This window comes from Cololabis saira, chromosome 8, assembly GCF_033807715.1.
Source record: "Cololabis saira isolate AMF1-May2022 chromosome 8, fColSai1.1, whole genome shotgun sequence".
Taxonomy (NCBI): Eukaryota; Metazoa; Chordata; class Actinopteri; order Beloniformes; family Belonidae; genus Cololabis; species Cololabis saira.
The window spans coordinates 22,362,763-22,377,975 of record NC_084594.1 but is presented as its reverse complement, the minus strand read 5'-3'; the positions used below and the strand labels follow the sequence as shown (position 1 = coordinate 22,377,975).

General features: G+C 41.3%; 1 protein-coding gene across 1 annotated transcript; it reads left to right on the top strand.

The window, feature by feature from the left end:
- The first annotated feature begins 908 nt into the window (after positions 1 to 908).
- On the top strand, positions 909 to 5,470 carry synprb (synaptoporin b). The gene is made up of 5 exons (XM_061728522.1): positions 909 to 1,010; positions 1,511 to 1,635; positions 3,285 to 3,483; positions 4,082 to 4,273; positions 4,356 to 5,470. Exons 1-5 carry the CDS (start codon positions 987 to 989, stop codon positions 4,725 to 4,727), a joined length of 912 nt encoding a protein of 303 aa, XP_061584506.1. The 5' UTR covers positions 909 to 986; the 3' UTR covers positions 4,728 to 5,470.
- The last annotated feature ends 9,743 nt before the right edge of the window (positions 5,471 to 15,213 follow it).

The following is a 15,213-nucleotide window of genomic DNA, read 5'->3' as shown; positions in this document are numbered from 1 at the left end:
CCTGCTGATCTTCTTTGAAGAGCGCATGGTGGTCTGTCTCCTTTTGAAGACAGCCTCAGTGTTTCAACTGCAGTCCACCCATTTGTCCGCTACGACATCCAGGCATGTGTCATCCTTCATCATCTTCACCTCTTTTTATCCAGGATCTTATCTTCAGCTTATTCAAAATTTAGGTGACTGTTCTCACAATATGCCACAAAGGAGTCCACCAGGTCATTGTAATTCAACTTCACCCCAATTTCAAAACAAATCTGTAATACAGATCTTTTACCAAAAGGGGTCAGTAGGAGACCTTTTATATAAGTGACTTAAACGTCCTTCAATCACTGCGGGCAGTAAAAGTGTTGAATTCCATTAAATGAACAGAATGTACCTCAATGAGTTACTGGTGAGGACGATTCAAATGCCTAATAATCTATAATCCTTTCTATTTGCGAGTGGTTATTTTCTTTATCACTCAATATTTTAAGCCTACAGCAAAAACTGATGCCAAGGAAGACAAAACAACTACCTTTTAGGTCCCTTGAGCAGCATCCCATGACTAAAACTTACTTTTTTTACTTAAACATGAACTCTGTCTAGTAACCAAAATTAGTTCAGATAGTACACAAAAAAATCATGTGATGCCCTAGATATTTGTTTCCTATAACTCATGTGACCTTATTTTGAAACATAATCTTCGGCCAAATAAAAAAGTGAACCAAAAGATATTGTTTTCCTTTCAATATCACATACATACATTAAGCCACATGTGTTGTACATTTTCACTTATTTGTGGTATTTACGGTTTATTGGAGTGTTCATAAATGAATTATTGGAAGGGTTGTGACTGAATGTGGCGTTAAATAGACTCCTCCTCAGGGACCTCCTGTCAGCCCTCCCCTCTGCTCAGGCAGTTGCTCTGGTTCCCTGTCTGCTTCACTTACATCTCAACCTGATTACTACAGCTGCTGGCACTGTGTGGAGTTGGGCTCTGTGATCTTTAAATGTGTATGGTTATATTTGCTCCGGTAAGTTTGTTTTTTCTTTTAATTGTTTCCATTCTGCATTTGGAATAAAAGACATGATGCTCCTCTTTGTTTGTACTGTAGTATAAAGGACATTGTATAAAACAAATTGGATCCTTGAGTATGATAAATAACGTTTGTGATTATTTCCTTAGTAAAGAACCATATTTTTGTAAGCTCTAAAATGATGACACTAAGTTAAGCTTTAATTATTTTTACATTTTATGTTGCAAGAGAAAAAAAAATAAACACAAAACACTTATCAACTCCCAAAAGATGTGTTGCATGTACAAACTGAATCTTGCTGTACTGCTGTGGCCTCCCTCCAGCGCACAGTACGCAGCTCTGCTAGTTTTCTTCCTACCGTTAAATTATTCAGGTTTTGTTTTCAAACCTAATAATCATTCATGTAGATTATTGATGTGATCCGTGCTCACGCTGATTTGTTGCATGGGAAATCCACATAAACAAATTACACTTTAATGGCTTTCTTTTTTCCACAGATTTTTGCCATTTGTGCATTTGCAACATGTGGAGGATACTATGGTCATCTCCAGGTTAGGGTGGACTGTGCAAACAAGAGGCAGAGCAACCTTACCATCAAAATTGATTTTGGATATCCGTTCAGGTACAGTTAGTTTTTCTTCTTCTTTCTTTCTTTTATATAGCATCCAAATATCTGACATAAAAAAGGGAGGGTGAAAATGATTTCATGTTCACCCTTGATCCCATAGATGAATGCAGAGCACGTATGCCAATTCAAACCAAACCAAGCATGTCCTACTAATCGCTCTTCTATTTTCAAAGAAGGGACAGAAAAGTGTTCATATATCACAGCTCTGATCCATCAGGTTGCCAGGATTAGAAGGAGGAGCTGTTTTCTCTTGAAGCTTGCACAGTTTAAAATAACGCTGCTGGACCCCTGGTTTTTTAACTTTGTTTGACAATGTACTTTAAACTTCTTTCTGTCGACTTGACCTTCCAGGTTCTCTTGTTCTCTTTTTGGAGCTTGTTATGCTGCAGAAATTCAGTTTTATTACATTAACAATATAAAAGCAAGACAAATGGGACATGTAATCAATATAAAATTGCCATGCATAAAAGTAAAACAGCTCCATCTATTATTGTTTGGGTTAATTTTTAATAATATTAATTTATTCATCATAAGCTAGTACCCTTCCCATGGAGACAAGTAGCCTACCTGCCCCCCACATTTATACACACCGAAGGATTATTAATCAATTGATTAATTAAACATTATCACACTCACACTGTGCTATAAGTGTGCTCTACTTAAGCTTCAGATCATATTAGAAATGACACCGAAAGAAAAAAAAAGCACACATCCCTCTTCTTAAGATAACTTTAAAACGATTTGTTCTTAACGTTTTTTTGCTGAACCAAAACACAAGCTACCTAGGGGGTGGTCAGTGACGAGTTCTCCTCCATGTGGCTCCTCACCACACTTTGCAACACTGATCTGTTTTGAAATTCAGTGGCAGTGACACAAGCTTTTGACACCTGCTGAAACACACACACACACACACACACACACACACACACACACACACACACACACACACACACACACACACACACACACACACACACACACACACACACACAGACCTGGAATGATTGACATGCATCGGCCTGTTTCCGTGTCTTCTGCTTAATCCTGCCCTTTGGGAGAAATCACAGGCTGTTTTCTGCTACAAGTCAGTAAAGTGAAACTGGAGAAGTTATTAGCTATGAAGTAAAAGCTTTTTCTCTATTGGAAATCTGTGATTCAAATGTGGCTCAACTGGAAACTTTACTCCAGACTTTTCAAATGAAAGCATTTTCCTTAATCCATTAGGTTAAATTGAACCAATATTTTGGTTTTATATAAGTTGATTCATGCCTAAACACACGGAGCGAGGGGGGTTTACTTTAAATCAGTTGTAACCGCATTTTTAAGGGGTGCATTTAGAACAAAACTGGATCAGAAAATAATTTGTATTTGTCAAATAGAATTGGCAATAAACCCTAAACCTTGGATTTTATTATTTATCCATTTTGTCCTAAGAAGCACAGAGTATTATTTCCAAAAATAATCAAAAGGTGCCCTCAAACCTTGCTGCTCTTTGTTCAGCACTAATGAGCATGCTCCTCAGTGCAAGTGAAAAGTGGGTGGTTAGAATAACACCCTTTTGTTCGGGAGAGAATCACAGCACATCTCAGTTTGAAGACCATTTTCTCTCCTGTCACCATGAACCTTCTCTTTCTGTCATGCAGGTTACAGCAAGCGCACTTCAAGGCTCCATTGTGTGAGGCAAAGCAAGAGGAGGTTATTTTCCTGGATGGCGATTTTTCCCCAGCTGCTCAGTTTTTTCTCGCTGTGGGCGTCTTTGCTTTTCTGTACTCGCTCCTGGCAACGATCGTTTACGTCTTCTACCAGAACAAGTACCTGAAGAACAACAGAGGCCCACTTGTGGTTGGTGACTTTTTAAATTTAACAATCATCTGTCTTGTGCATTGCCATGAATTTCATAGCAGTATTATGAGGAGCAATGAATCATATTTCTTAAGATCAAATGCTGAAGAGGAAGCTGTTGCTGGAGTGACCTTGGACCTGAGCAGTGTGTCTGTTTGAAAAGCAGAAGTATGAGTGTATTGTCCACAATAATCACACTATTCAACACATCAATAAAAATCCCTACATTGTGTTTGACATTTGTAAATGTTAAAGGTTATGATATTTATTAACACTGATGAAAGATTGACTAAAGTACTCGAGAATATTTGCCTTTCTCAGTTGCCCCTGTCTCTCTGAGCTCAGTTTCGTTTTGTATTTATTTCTCCTCAAAACATCAAATTACGTGAAGATTTATTAAATGTTTTTCTGTATTTTATTGAGGTTTTTCAACTGTTATGTCGTTTATATGCCATGAACATCTAATTTTGTCCCTGCAATAAAAAATAGACGCGCATGCTTAATCATACACATTAAATATAACACATTTTTATATATACATATACATATATATAATTCAAATATGATCTTCATTTATGTGTTTTTCTGTCCTGAGCAGGACTTCGTTGTTACTGTCATCTTTTCCCTCCTGTGGCTGGTCAGCAGTTGCTATTGGGCCAAAACTCTTTCTGATATCAAGACTGCCACAAACCCAAGGCTGGTGCTTCTTCTCATCTCGGCCTGTAGAGCTCAGGAAAACACATGTGCAGCTACGCAGGAGCCTCTCTGGTCTCGCCTTAACACATCTGCTGTACGTATTCCGGCAATCAATAGCACCCCGTCTGGATAAAATATTCCACTTACACTCGTCCCTCTGCCTTTTCATCCTGCAGGTTTTTGGTTTTGTTAATGTTGTCCTCTGGTCAGGGAATATTTGGTTTGTGTTCAAAGAGACTGGTTGGTACAAGACTGGTCAGAGGTACCCGACCAGGAGTGCTTCAGGAAAACGCTCAAGTGAAATGAGACAACGACTCTACAGCGAGAGCAGCTTTGACCAGCCAGAGGAGAGTTTTGGTCCCCTTAGGCAAGACAGTTTCCGTCAGTCGAAGGCGGATTATAGTAGGCGGCTCCAGAGACAAGCGAGTGTCAACCAGTCACAGGTCAGCTTTAATTTACCACAAACATATCTTGGCAAAACAGTCCTTGATGAAAGAGAGAATAACATGGCTTCTCAGGGGCCCATGATTTTTGTCAATGAGATTTGACTTTGAGTTTGAATATGTAAAATACCACTGAAATGTATTAATACATCACATTTTCAAAAAAAGTTAAGAAAACTGCTGAAACCAAACAATAAAAAAAGCATAATAAAAAAAATACAAGAAGGAACATGTACACAAATCAAAGTTTGGGAGCAAGTCAAGAGTATTGATCTGATCGCCATCTATCAATCCATTATGTATACCTGCTTCAGCGCTTCGTCACAGAGGTCTGCTGGAGCCAATCCTACTTTTCCTTGCGTGCAACCCAGTGGTAGTGATCTGACCCCTATACTGAAAAATGTAATTCATCTTTTGGGCTTAATTATGAATGGAATTGAATTGAATTGAATTGAAGTGATGTCCGTTTTGTACTCATTTATTCCATAATTAAATGTGCCACAAAGCACAATGATCCCACCATTAGAGGAGCCCAGTGTACAAATCATTATATGATTTCCACAGAAATTAAAGCAAAATTAGAAGTGTTATATTTTATTACTACGAATGGATCCCCCTCCCGTATGACACATCTGGACTCTGGGACATCGGTTTATTTAAGGTCTATCTATAAGAGTCAACAATATTTCATTTGTTAGCTAAATACTTGTTTTAGCTATAAAAATGTATCACAGCATCTCAAATCCATGAAGCAAGTGAGAAACCTGTTAATAGTTCATGCTTTTATTTGGACCTACACTCTAACTACACTTACAGTTTATATTCTGAAGTGTAATGTACAGTATGTACTGTATTTATGTATGTAATGTAATTTTTGTCATTTGAGTGCATACATTTGTTATCAGTAGATTTCCTGATAATCAATAAGGATCCCCATTGTCCTTAAGATATAAATCAGTTCTGTTTCAGTAACAGTGACAAAGAATAATCATTTATGCTGTTTCACTGAATCTTGTTATTATTGTTTATTATTATTATTATTATTATTATTATTGGGTGTGATTTGATACATTAAATATAAGACATGAAAAAAATACCAAAAAACACTCATGTACAGTAAGGTACAAGTAAGGTTGTATTCTGTGCATTTGTACCTTTATCTTGTTAGTTTGTTATTTCCTTGAGGGAGTTGTGCTGAATATTCATTTATGGATATTTTGATTGTCAGGCCAGATATCAAAGTGAGTGTGTCTTCTGTGAAGCTATCGTGGCTATTTTTTTTTTTTTTAAAGATTTGAGTATAATTTTTATCCATTTGAACTCCTTTGAAAAAATTGGAAAGGAGCACCATGCAACGATTAAGTAACATTAATGAATTTGATTTAGGAGACAACTTTTTCTAAGGTCTAAGTGCTTTAGTAATTTGTTAAAGATTTAGAAGAAAAAACTGCTGTGTTGTGTAAGAGGATGGCTCATCTGAGAAAAGCACAAGGTGTTCGTTGTTCAAGTCTTTAGTGACTGATAAAAACGGGATGATGATGACGTATTTCGTAAGACTCTGATAATGGAATACTGCTTGGAATCCATTTTTTTGTTTTGTTTATTTCTTTATATTTTGGAAATTTTTGACTGAATAGCCCTCAGTACCCCCCAAAATAAAAACGGCATGGAGAACATGCCCAAAATCTAACAGAACTGCAGCTGCTCTATATGAAATTGGGTTAAAATTTACTGAAGAAAATTTGAAAAACTCTCCGCTGGCTACTGTTGTCATATCAGTTTTTATTATTTGTGAGTTTTTTTATGGTGGAAATAAAACATGAAATAAAGCACAAATGTTTCCTCTTTAACTTACCGCCCTTTGATGAGGTCACTTTGACTCCCAGAGCATTTCACACAGGGGTGAGAAAAAGAAAAATTAAAATGTGCCCCATTTCATTCGGTCTGTGTTTTCAGCAACATGCTGACATCATTCACTTTCACTTTCACATAGATCTGAATCACATTTGAATTATTGGTCATGCTAAACATTTTTGTGAATTCATTTGACATGACATGCGAAAGGCAATCATTGCACATACTGATAATCATATGCTTAAACAAAAAAATAGACAAAGTTAAGATATAACATTATGTAATATTCATTATAATCACTGCAAAAGAGTCAACATTTTTGCAATGCCCATTGTTACCCACGATGTGCCACTGTTTCTAAAACTGTGGAGGGTACTGGTATCATGTAACTGGAGGTAAACACTAACAACACTGCTGCATACAGATTGCTGCTAGCAAGACCATTATGTCCTTTCAGCCTTTCTCACTGTGAACATTTGCTCTGCATGCAGTCCCTCCTATCTGATCTGAGCAATTAGAACAAAGAGAGGCCACACTCGCCTCTTCCGGGCCCCTGACAGAGAGACTAAGCACATGCAGGTGTCCAGATCAGGCTCTTTGAAGAAAATTACAGTGCCTGTGCCCACAGCATGACAATTAGAGTTGGGTTATCAGCTGGAAATGAAGGGCTATAGATGAGCTAGATGGTCCAGGGTAGAGCAGAAGGGTATGTTTAAAAGTAATTGAACCCCTTTGAACTGTAATACGATCTCGACTGATGTGTAATACTTGTTTTTCTAGTTCCTGCAATGAAATACATGAAACAGTCGTAACTCTTTCAAATACAGCACAATTTGAATCATACTGGTCATTGAAGTGACATCAGCAGACCATTGTTTCATTTCCTGTAACCTCCAGGAGGGGGCAGTGTTCACTTGTTTTATTATCTCGAAGCTCTCAAAGGAAGGATCTCGTTTAAAAATTAAAATGTTAATTTTGTGTTTTTATGTATCCATTCGTTTTATCTCTTTACCACGTGCAATGTTTTAATTTGACTGAAAAACAGGCATAAAACCTGCTGAGAGTGGCGTATTATGGAGGCTGGTATAACAACATTGATTAGACGAGCGTATACAGTATATGAGCCTGGTCATCCCTTACTTGGTCACGTCAGCAATGCTAAATATGGTAACAATAGGATAGTTGTTCCTAGTTTAAGGTGGCCAGGCCACACATTTGTGTGTGACACTGTATACAAAGTGATAGAAGCACTTTGTATACAAAACAGAATCCGCACCATTCTTCTTTCTTGTATTGATACAAGAAACTTGTGTAAAGGGAGTTATGTAGTCTTTGAGTACCTGCACATTATTTAAAAAAAAAAAAGCTGGGGAGATGTGGTAGGAGCACGAGGTACACAGAGACAGCAGCAGCATTCAATGTCGAGCTGAAAAATATACTTTTGGTTATCAAACAAATAGTAAATTGTACAGTAAGTGAAAACTTATTCAACAGAGAGGTTACATAGATATAAATAATCTGGATCAGGAAGAAACCATAGAGTCCCTGCAGGAGTATATGGAAGAAAGTTACAATCGAATTGTAATGGGGAAAAAAGACGCAGCTACCCCGAACGCCTCATCGTCAAAAAGATCCCGGGACGAGAAATCACCTGGAGCCGTCTCCCCCCCAGGTAACACCACTACAGACGCCCTGCTGTCCATCGACGCCCGGCTAAGTGGCTTTGAGAACCGTCTGTCCCTCCTGGAGGTCCTGCACAAGGAGATACAAGCGCTCCAGACCTCCCTGGAATACAGCCAACGGCAGGTGGAGTCGCTCGCGGCTGAAAACCGGTGTCGTACCAAAAAGTGATTGCCTGCCAGAATCTGATTTCTCCCCTGAAAATGGGTCTTTTCACCTGCCAAAAATTGATTGAAGGCCAAATACAGTTAATGAAAGGTTGTTTCTACCTAAATATGATTTGATCTCATTCTTGAGCTTCATAATATAAACACTAGAGCTCACAGGATTGCTTTTAACTCTTTTAAAGGACCATTACAACACAAAATAGGCATTTTCACCTGCCCAAAATTGATTGAAGGCCAAATACAGTTAATGGAAAGTTGTTTCTGCCTAAATATGACTTGATCTCATTCTTGAGCTTCATAATCTGAAAATCTGACGTTTTAGCGCTATCGCTCAACGGGCTGCTGTGCGCGCTCCCGCGGCCAGAAATCAGATTCTGGCAGGCAATCACTTTTTGGCACAACACCGGGATTTAAAGGAGTCGGTAAAATCTCTGACAGAGGGGATGAGCCAGCTTAAAAGGGACAATAAGACCATGAAAGAGGCAAATTTAGACCTTCAAAGCAGAAGCATGCGGGACAATTTAGTATTCTCTGGGATCCCAGAAAAATCTGATGAAGATCCGGAAGCAGCTGTTCATGATTTCATCCGCAACCACCTGAAGCTTCCCGAAGACATGGCGAATTCCATCACGTTTCACCGCGTCCATCGCCTTGGAGGAAGAAGATCGGAAGCCCAGAGACCCAGACCCATTGTTGCCAAGTTTGAACACTTTAAGCAGAAAGAGCTGGTGAGAAGACGGGGGCCACAGCTGCGCGGACTGCCGTTCTCCGTGAACGACCAGTTCCCCCGGGAGATCCTGGACCGTCGCCGAGTCCTCTTCCCGGTCCGGAGGAGGCTCATTTCGGAGGGATGTCGGGCTGTCATCACCGTGGACCGGCTGTACGTGAACGGGGAGCTTTACCGGAACCCCAACATCACGCCGTGGCTCTTCTGAGAGATAAGTACAATTTGCCTTTTTTTTCCTTTCTCTTTCTCTCTCACTAAATGGTGACTAGATCAGATATAGCTTTATAAACATTTGATAATTAGTTAGAGAGATAGCTTTATAAACACTGGGTGATTAGATCAGATAAAGTTTCATAAAAATTTTCGGCACATATTAAGGTATTTATAATTTTTGATCTGCTAGTCTCAATGAGTTACAGTCACACATCGGTGATCGTTTCTTTTTTTTCTTTTCTTTTCCCCCTCTTCTCTATCTCTTTTTCTGTTTTCTTTTTTCTTTTAATTATGGTTAGAATTATTTCCCTCCCCCTCACCCCACCCCAATTGTCACACTCCTTTTTTCCTCTTTCCCTCCATGTCTCACTCTGCTGCACTTTCCGGTTGGTTAATTGGTACAAACATACATTTAGATTAACATGGCACACACACATCCAACTCCTGCAACATTACCATTTACATATAATGTTATTTTCAGTGATTGGATTATGGATAAATTAAAGTTCGTCACCTGGAACGTAAACGGGGCCGGGAACACAGTAAAGAGATTAAAACTTCTTAATCAAATTCAAACTCTGCAAGCAGACATTGTTTTACTACAAGAAACACACTTAGTTAAAGCTTCAGCAGATGCATTGGCCACGCCAGAATTTCCGCACGCTTATTCCGCCTGTTACAACTCCAGACAAAGAGGGGTAGCAATTCTCATTAATAAAAGAGTAAATTTCACTGTAAAGGACACACACATTGACTCAGAGGGTAGATATTTAATTTTAGTCTTGCAAATTCAAAGCTTGAATTTATGTATTTCTAATGTATATGGTCCAAATGTTGATGACTCCTCGTTTTTTCACTCTTTTTTCACCTCACTTTCTGCTCACCTAGACAACACAGTCATCATCGGAGGAGACTTCAACATGGTTCTGGACCCTGGAGTGGACAGGCTCAGTAATGCAGGCGGACACAGGAGTTGGCAGTCAGCAAGTATTGTTAAGCAATACATGAATGATCTGGGTCTTTGCGATACATGGCGCTCTTTACACCCAACCCTTAGGAACTACACTTTTTTCTCAGCCGTTCATCACTCATACTCTAGGTTAGACTATTTTCTAGTCAGTAGCTCTCTGATGAGAGATATCTCAGAATCACAAATACACCCAATCAATATTAGCGATCACGCACCTGTTTCTTTCACTCTGGGGAAGAGGGGGAGCGTATCATCCTCCAAAGTTTGGAGATTTAATACATCATTACTCAAAGACCCCGACTTTACTAACTTTTTTAAGAAAGAATGGGACATTTTTTTGCAAATTAACGACCAGCCGGAAATATCAGCAAGCGTTCTATGGGAAGCTGGGAAAGCAGTAATGCGAGGCAAAATAATTTCCTTTTCGTCAAATAAAAAAAGAAAAGACAACTCAAAAACAAAAGAATTAGAAGGTGAAATAAAGACGCTAGAGGAGGCCTTCCAGACTTCTGCAGATGAACGTATCCTTAGCAAAATAAGGAAAACTAAAATAGAATTAAATAAAATAATTGACGCAAAAACGCAGTTTCTAGTACAAAGGCTTCGCCTGGAAAACTTTGCACATGCTAACAGATCAGGAAAATATTTAGCCAATCAATTAAAATTAAACAAAGAAAAAACAACCATAACATCTATTAAGGACCAGTCAGGGGAAGTTACACATGATCCCTGTTTAATAAATTCAATCTTTAGAGACTTTTACTACAAATTATACTCGTCACAAATTGAACCATCTGATCAATCCATTAATGAGTTTCTTGGAGAAATTAACCTGCCAAAGTTACATCAGGAACAGGTTACGAATTTAGATTCACCACTCTCAATAGGAGAACTCCATGAAGCTCTTCAACATATGCCCAATAATAAAGCTCCGGGCCCAGACGGTTTCCCAGCTGAATTTTATAAGGAATTCTGGAGCATATTAGCACCAACATTTTATAAAATGATTCTAAATATTAGGGAAAATAAAAGCTTACCCTTAAATATGAACTCTGCTAATATTAGTCTTCTATTAAAACCGGATAAAGATCACTTGCTCCCATCGAGCTACCGCCCAATTTCATTAATAAATGTAGACCTTAAAATAATTAGCAAGGCCCTTACTGAACGTCTGAAAAGAGTCACCCCTTCTATTATACATCCGGATCAAACAGGCTTTATTAAAGGTAGACATTCCTCTACTAATATTCGCAGATTATTAAATATTATAGATTATTCCAGTATCAATAAACAGGAAACTACTATTATATCCTTAGACGCGGAAAAAGCATTCGATAAGGTAAATTGGAAGTTTCTATTGGCAACCTTACATAAATTTGGATTTGGTGAATCTTTCATTGACTGGGTAAAAATATTATACAGCTCTCCCAAGGCACGTGTAAGGACAAATGATCAAATCTCTACAAGTTTTACCTTGCAAAGAGGCACTAGACAGGGTTGCCCTCTATCTCCCTCATTATTTGCAATATTTATCGAACCTTTAGCAGCAGCTATTAGACAAAATCAAAATATTAAAGGTATACAATGCAAAATAGTAGAGCACAAAATAAGTCTTTATGCGGATGACGTACTCCTCTTCCTCCAGAACTCACGATCTTCACTATCACAGACAATTGCACTTATAGAGGGATTTTCATCTCTGTCTGATTATTCTATTAATTGGTCTAAATCCACCGTTTTGTGCGTGAACTGCAATTTTAGGAATATATCCAATACTCAATTACAATCAGGGAACATTAGATATTTAGGCATAAACATCTCCCCTAGGCTGTCAGAGTTAATAAAATTAAATTATGTTCAGCTTATAAAGAAAATAGAAGATGATCTTGCTAGATGGAGCTCTCTCCCCATTTCACTCATGGGTAGAATAGCCACCATTAAAATGATGGTTTTACCAAAAGTAAATTATTTTTTCTCAATGATACCATTCAAACCCCCTATTTCCTGGTTTAAATCGCTGGACTCAGGTGTTTCAAAATTTCTGTGGAAAAATAAAACTCCACGCATTAGTTTAAAGACATTGCAGAAATCTAAAGAATATGGAGGTTTAGAGCTACCTAATTTTCAGTATTACTTCCTTGCCAATAAATTACAGTATATTGTAAAATGGTCAAAGGATCATCCTTTAGATAGTCAATGGCTGGACTCAGAGCAAGTGTTTTGCAACGAACTAGAAATCTCAGAGTTACCATTTATTAGTCAAAGTATCAAACGTCATCAATGTTTCAAAAGCATTAATATTAGCACAACTTTATCAGCTTGGTGGGAATTTCTTAAAGTAGCTAAAATTTCACTTTTTCCATGTGACCGTACACCCATATGGAACAACCCAGACATCGTGAAAAATGATAAAAAGATGGTTAACTTTGTTCAATGGAGAGATCAAGGAATACGGTATTTACAGCACGTAATTGTAGGAGGACAGTTTGTACCTTTCAATACACTTATGGTTCAATACGGAGTTAGCAGGAGTAAATTTTTAGAGTATCAACAACTCAAGGCCATAATAAATAAAACATACAAAATTAGACAATTAGACTTACAACTTCCCGCTAAGATAATAGATTTATTAAATCTAAGCAATTTAAAGTTGTTATCAAAACTTTACAGGTTAGTGTCTAAACTGGACGAGTCAGTCTCTCTCCCGATCTCCAAGTGGGAGGCGGATCTCTCTCTGAATACCGACCAGCTTTCTTGGTCACAAATATGCTTAAATACGTTTACTATGACTAAAAACCCAAACTTACAACTTATACAGTATAAAGTTCTTCATAGAATACATTATACTGGACAAAGGATGTTCCAGATGGGCTTTGTCACCTCTAATATCTGTTCACAGTGCACAGAGAACACCCCAGATAATTATATGCATGCTTTATGGTTCTGTACACCGGTACAGAGGTTCTGGAAGGAGATTTGTGAGGATTTATCCACATGGATCGACCACAGAATCCCAGTGTGCCCCACGGTGTGTATATTAGGTCACCTGGGAGACACTCAAATAGATCCTAATTGGACACACCGGATTCTCACTGCCTTATGTATCGCAAAGAAAACCATTCTAGTAAATTGGAAACAAAAATCCAGTTTATGTATTAACCATTTTAGGAATCTTTTATCAGATCATATTAGTAGTGAGATAATGTCTGCCTCCACTGAACAACACTCGGCTGAATTGCACTCTCTGTGGTCCCCGATTATTGGCCTCGTTACCTAGTGGGGGCGGGGGGGGGGGTGATCTCGTAGCCCTTGGGGTTGGGGGTCGGCTTGGGGGGTCTGGGGCGCGGGCCTCTGGTGGCCCCTGGGGGGCGGTGGGTGGGGCCGCGGGGTCCTGTCCCTGGCCGGTGGGGGCCTTGGGGGCCTGTGGGGGGGGGTACCTCATGGCGGTGGGGGGGGTGGCTGGGGAGGGCTCGGGCGGGGGGCGGTGGCTTGGGCGTCTCCGGGCCTCCTGGGGGGGGCTGGGCCGTGGACGTGGGGGTCCCGCCCGGAGGGCCCGGTCCTGCCTGGGTGGGGGGTGGCTGTCTGCGCTGGGGGGGCATTGCTGCCTTGGTCCTCCGTCGCTGGGCGGGGGCCAAGTGCCCCTGCGGATGTGGGGACTCCGTGACCCTTGGGGTGTCCGCCGGGGTGGCCTCGGGGGGGGGTGGGGCCGGGTCCGGAGATCGGGCCTCCCCTGACCGGGGGGTGCACGGGCGGGCGCGGCGGCGGGGTGGCGCCATTCCCAGGTATCTATGTCTTATGTTGTCAGTATGAATGGGAGGATGTTGGACCGTTTCCCCCTCCGTCTGGGGGCTCCGGCGGCTCCGGGGGCGCCCGTGGAGGTACGGTGGGGCCCTGGCCTGGCTCGGGGGGCCGGCCCCCGTCTACTGGATGGCCGGTGGGGGGACGCAGGTGTCTTATCAGGGCCAGCTTTGCTGGTCCTGCCTCCTGGCTTCGGCCTCCGCTCCCCCTCTTGTCCCCCCTACACGATTCATACGCACATAGGCGAAAGGCGGGGGGTCCGGGTCGTGGGGGGCACTGTCCTGCGTGGCCCGGCACTCCCCGCCTCACGGTTTTAACAGCAAACTAGACACTGCACATTCAACACTTTATAAATACACTCGACAAGGACACGTAGTTCGGGAGGGGGGGGGGGTCGGTGTCAATCGATGCTTGGCCCTCCCTCCTCCCTGTTTTTATGGCATTAATCACATGCACTCAACACAAGGGGCGGGAGGGGGTCCCACATCACCCGCGTTCCCTCACCGGCCTGGGCCTCGGACGGGTGGGTCAGGTTACCCGGGCCTGGCGGGGCCCGCCGTGCAGCCTGGGGTGCCTTCTGGCGGTGCTGGACCCCCCCGGGGAGGGGGAAACGGTGCGTGATTGTATGTCTGTGTCGGTGAGAATGCGGTATGGAAGGGTCCTGCCATGGAGGATTTGAGCCTCCATTGGCAGGACATCAAAAACTTAATAATTTATCAATATTATATTATACAAAGATGGTTATTATTATTATTATTATTATTATTATTATTAGTATTATTATTATTATTATTATGTATAGTATATTATATTATTATTAGTATAGGTATCGGATAGGTGAATGGATGAATGAATGGGATGCCTGGGTCTGGGGCCCTCCGTTGTCGGGCCTGCGCGGGTGTCGCCTTGTTGGGGGGTTCCCTCTCTCCGGGCCCGTCTCCGGTCCCCCCCGCTGCCTCTACGGCGGGGCGCCCCTCTGGTCTTGGAGGGCCACTTTCGTGGGGGACGGGTGCGCCTGCCCGCGTCGGCGGCCGGGGCGGCTCTGTCTCTCCGGGCAGGCTGGCCCCCTGCCGGGTGGGGGTCGTTGGCCTGAAGGGTGAGGGCCTCCTGGCCGCGTGTCCGGCCCGGACCGGGTGGCCGGGGATTGCCTGGGTCGCGGTCCGCCGCCGCGGGATCCCTGGC

What these genes read in the sequence shown, in the direction of transcription:
- synprb (XM_061728522.1), top strand. Translation starts at nt 987, where the DNA reads ATGTGTATGGTTATATTTGCTCCG. An exon ending in GATTTTGGATATCCGTTCAG is followed by an intron (nt 1,636 to 3,284) that starts GTACAGTTAGTT and finishes TCTGTCATGCAG; the next exon opens with GTTACAGCAAGCGCACTTCA. An exon ending in CTCGCCTTAACACATCTGCT is followed by an intron (nt 4,274 to 4,355) that starts GTACGTATTCCG and finishes TTCATCCTGCAG; the next exon opens with GTTTTTGGTTTTGTTAATGT.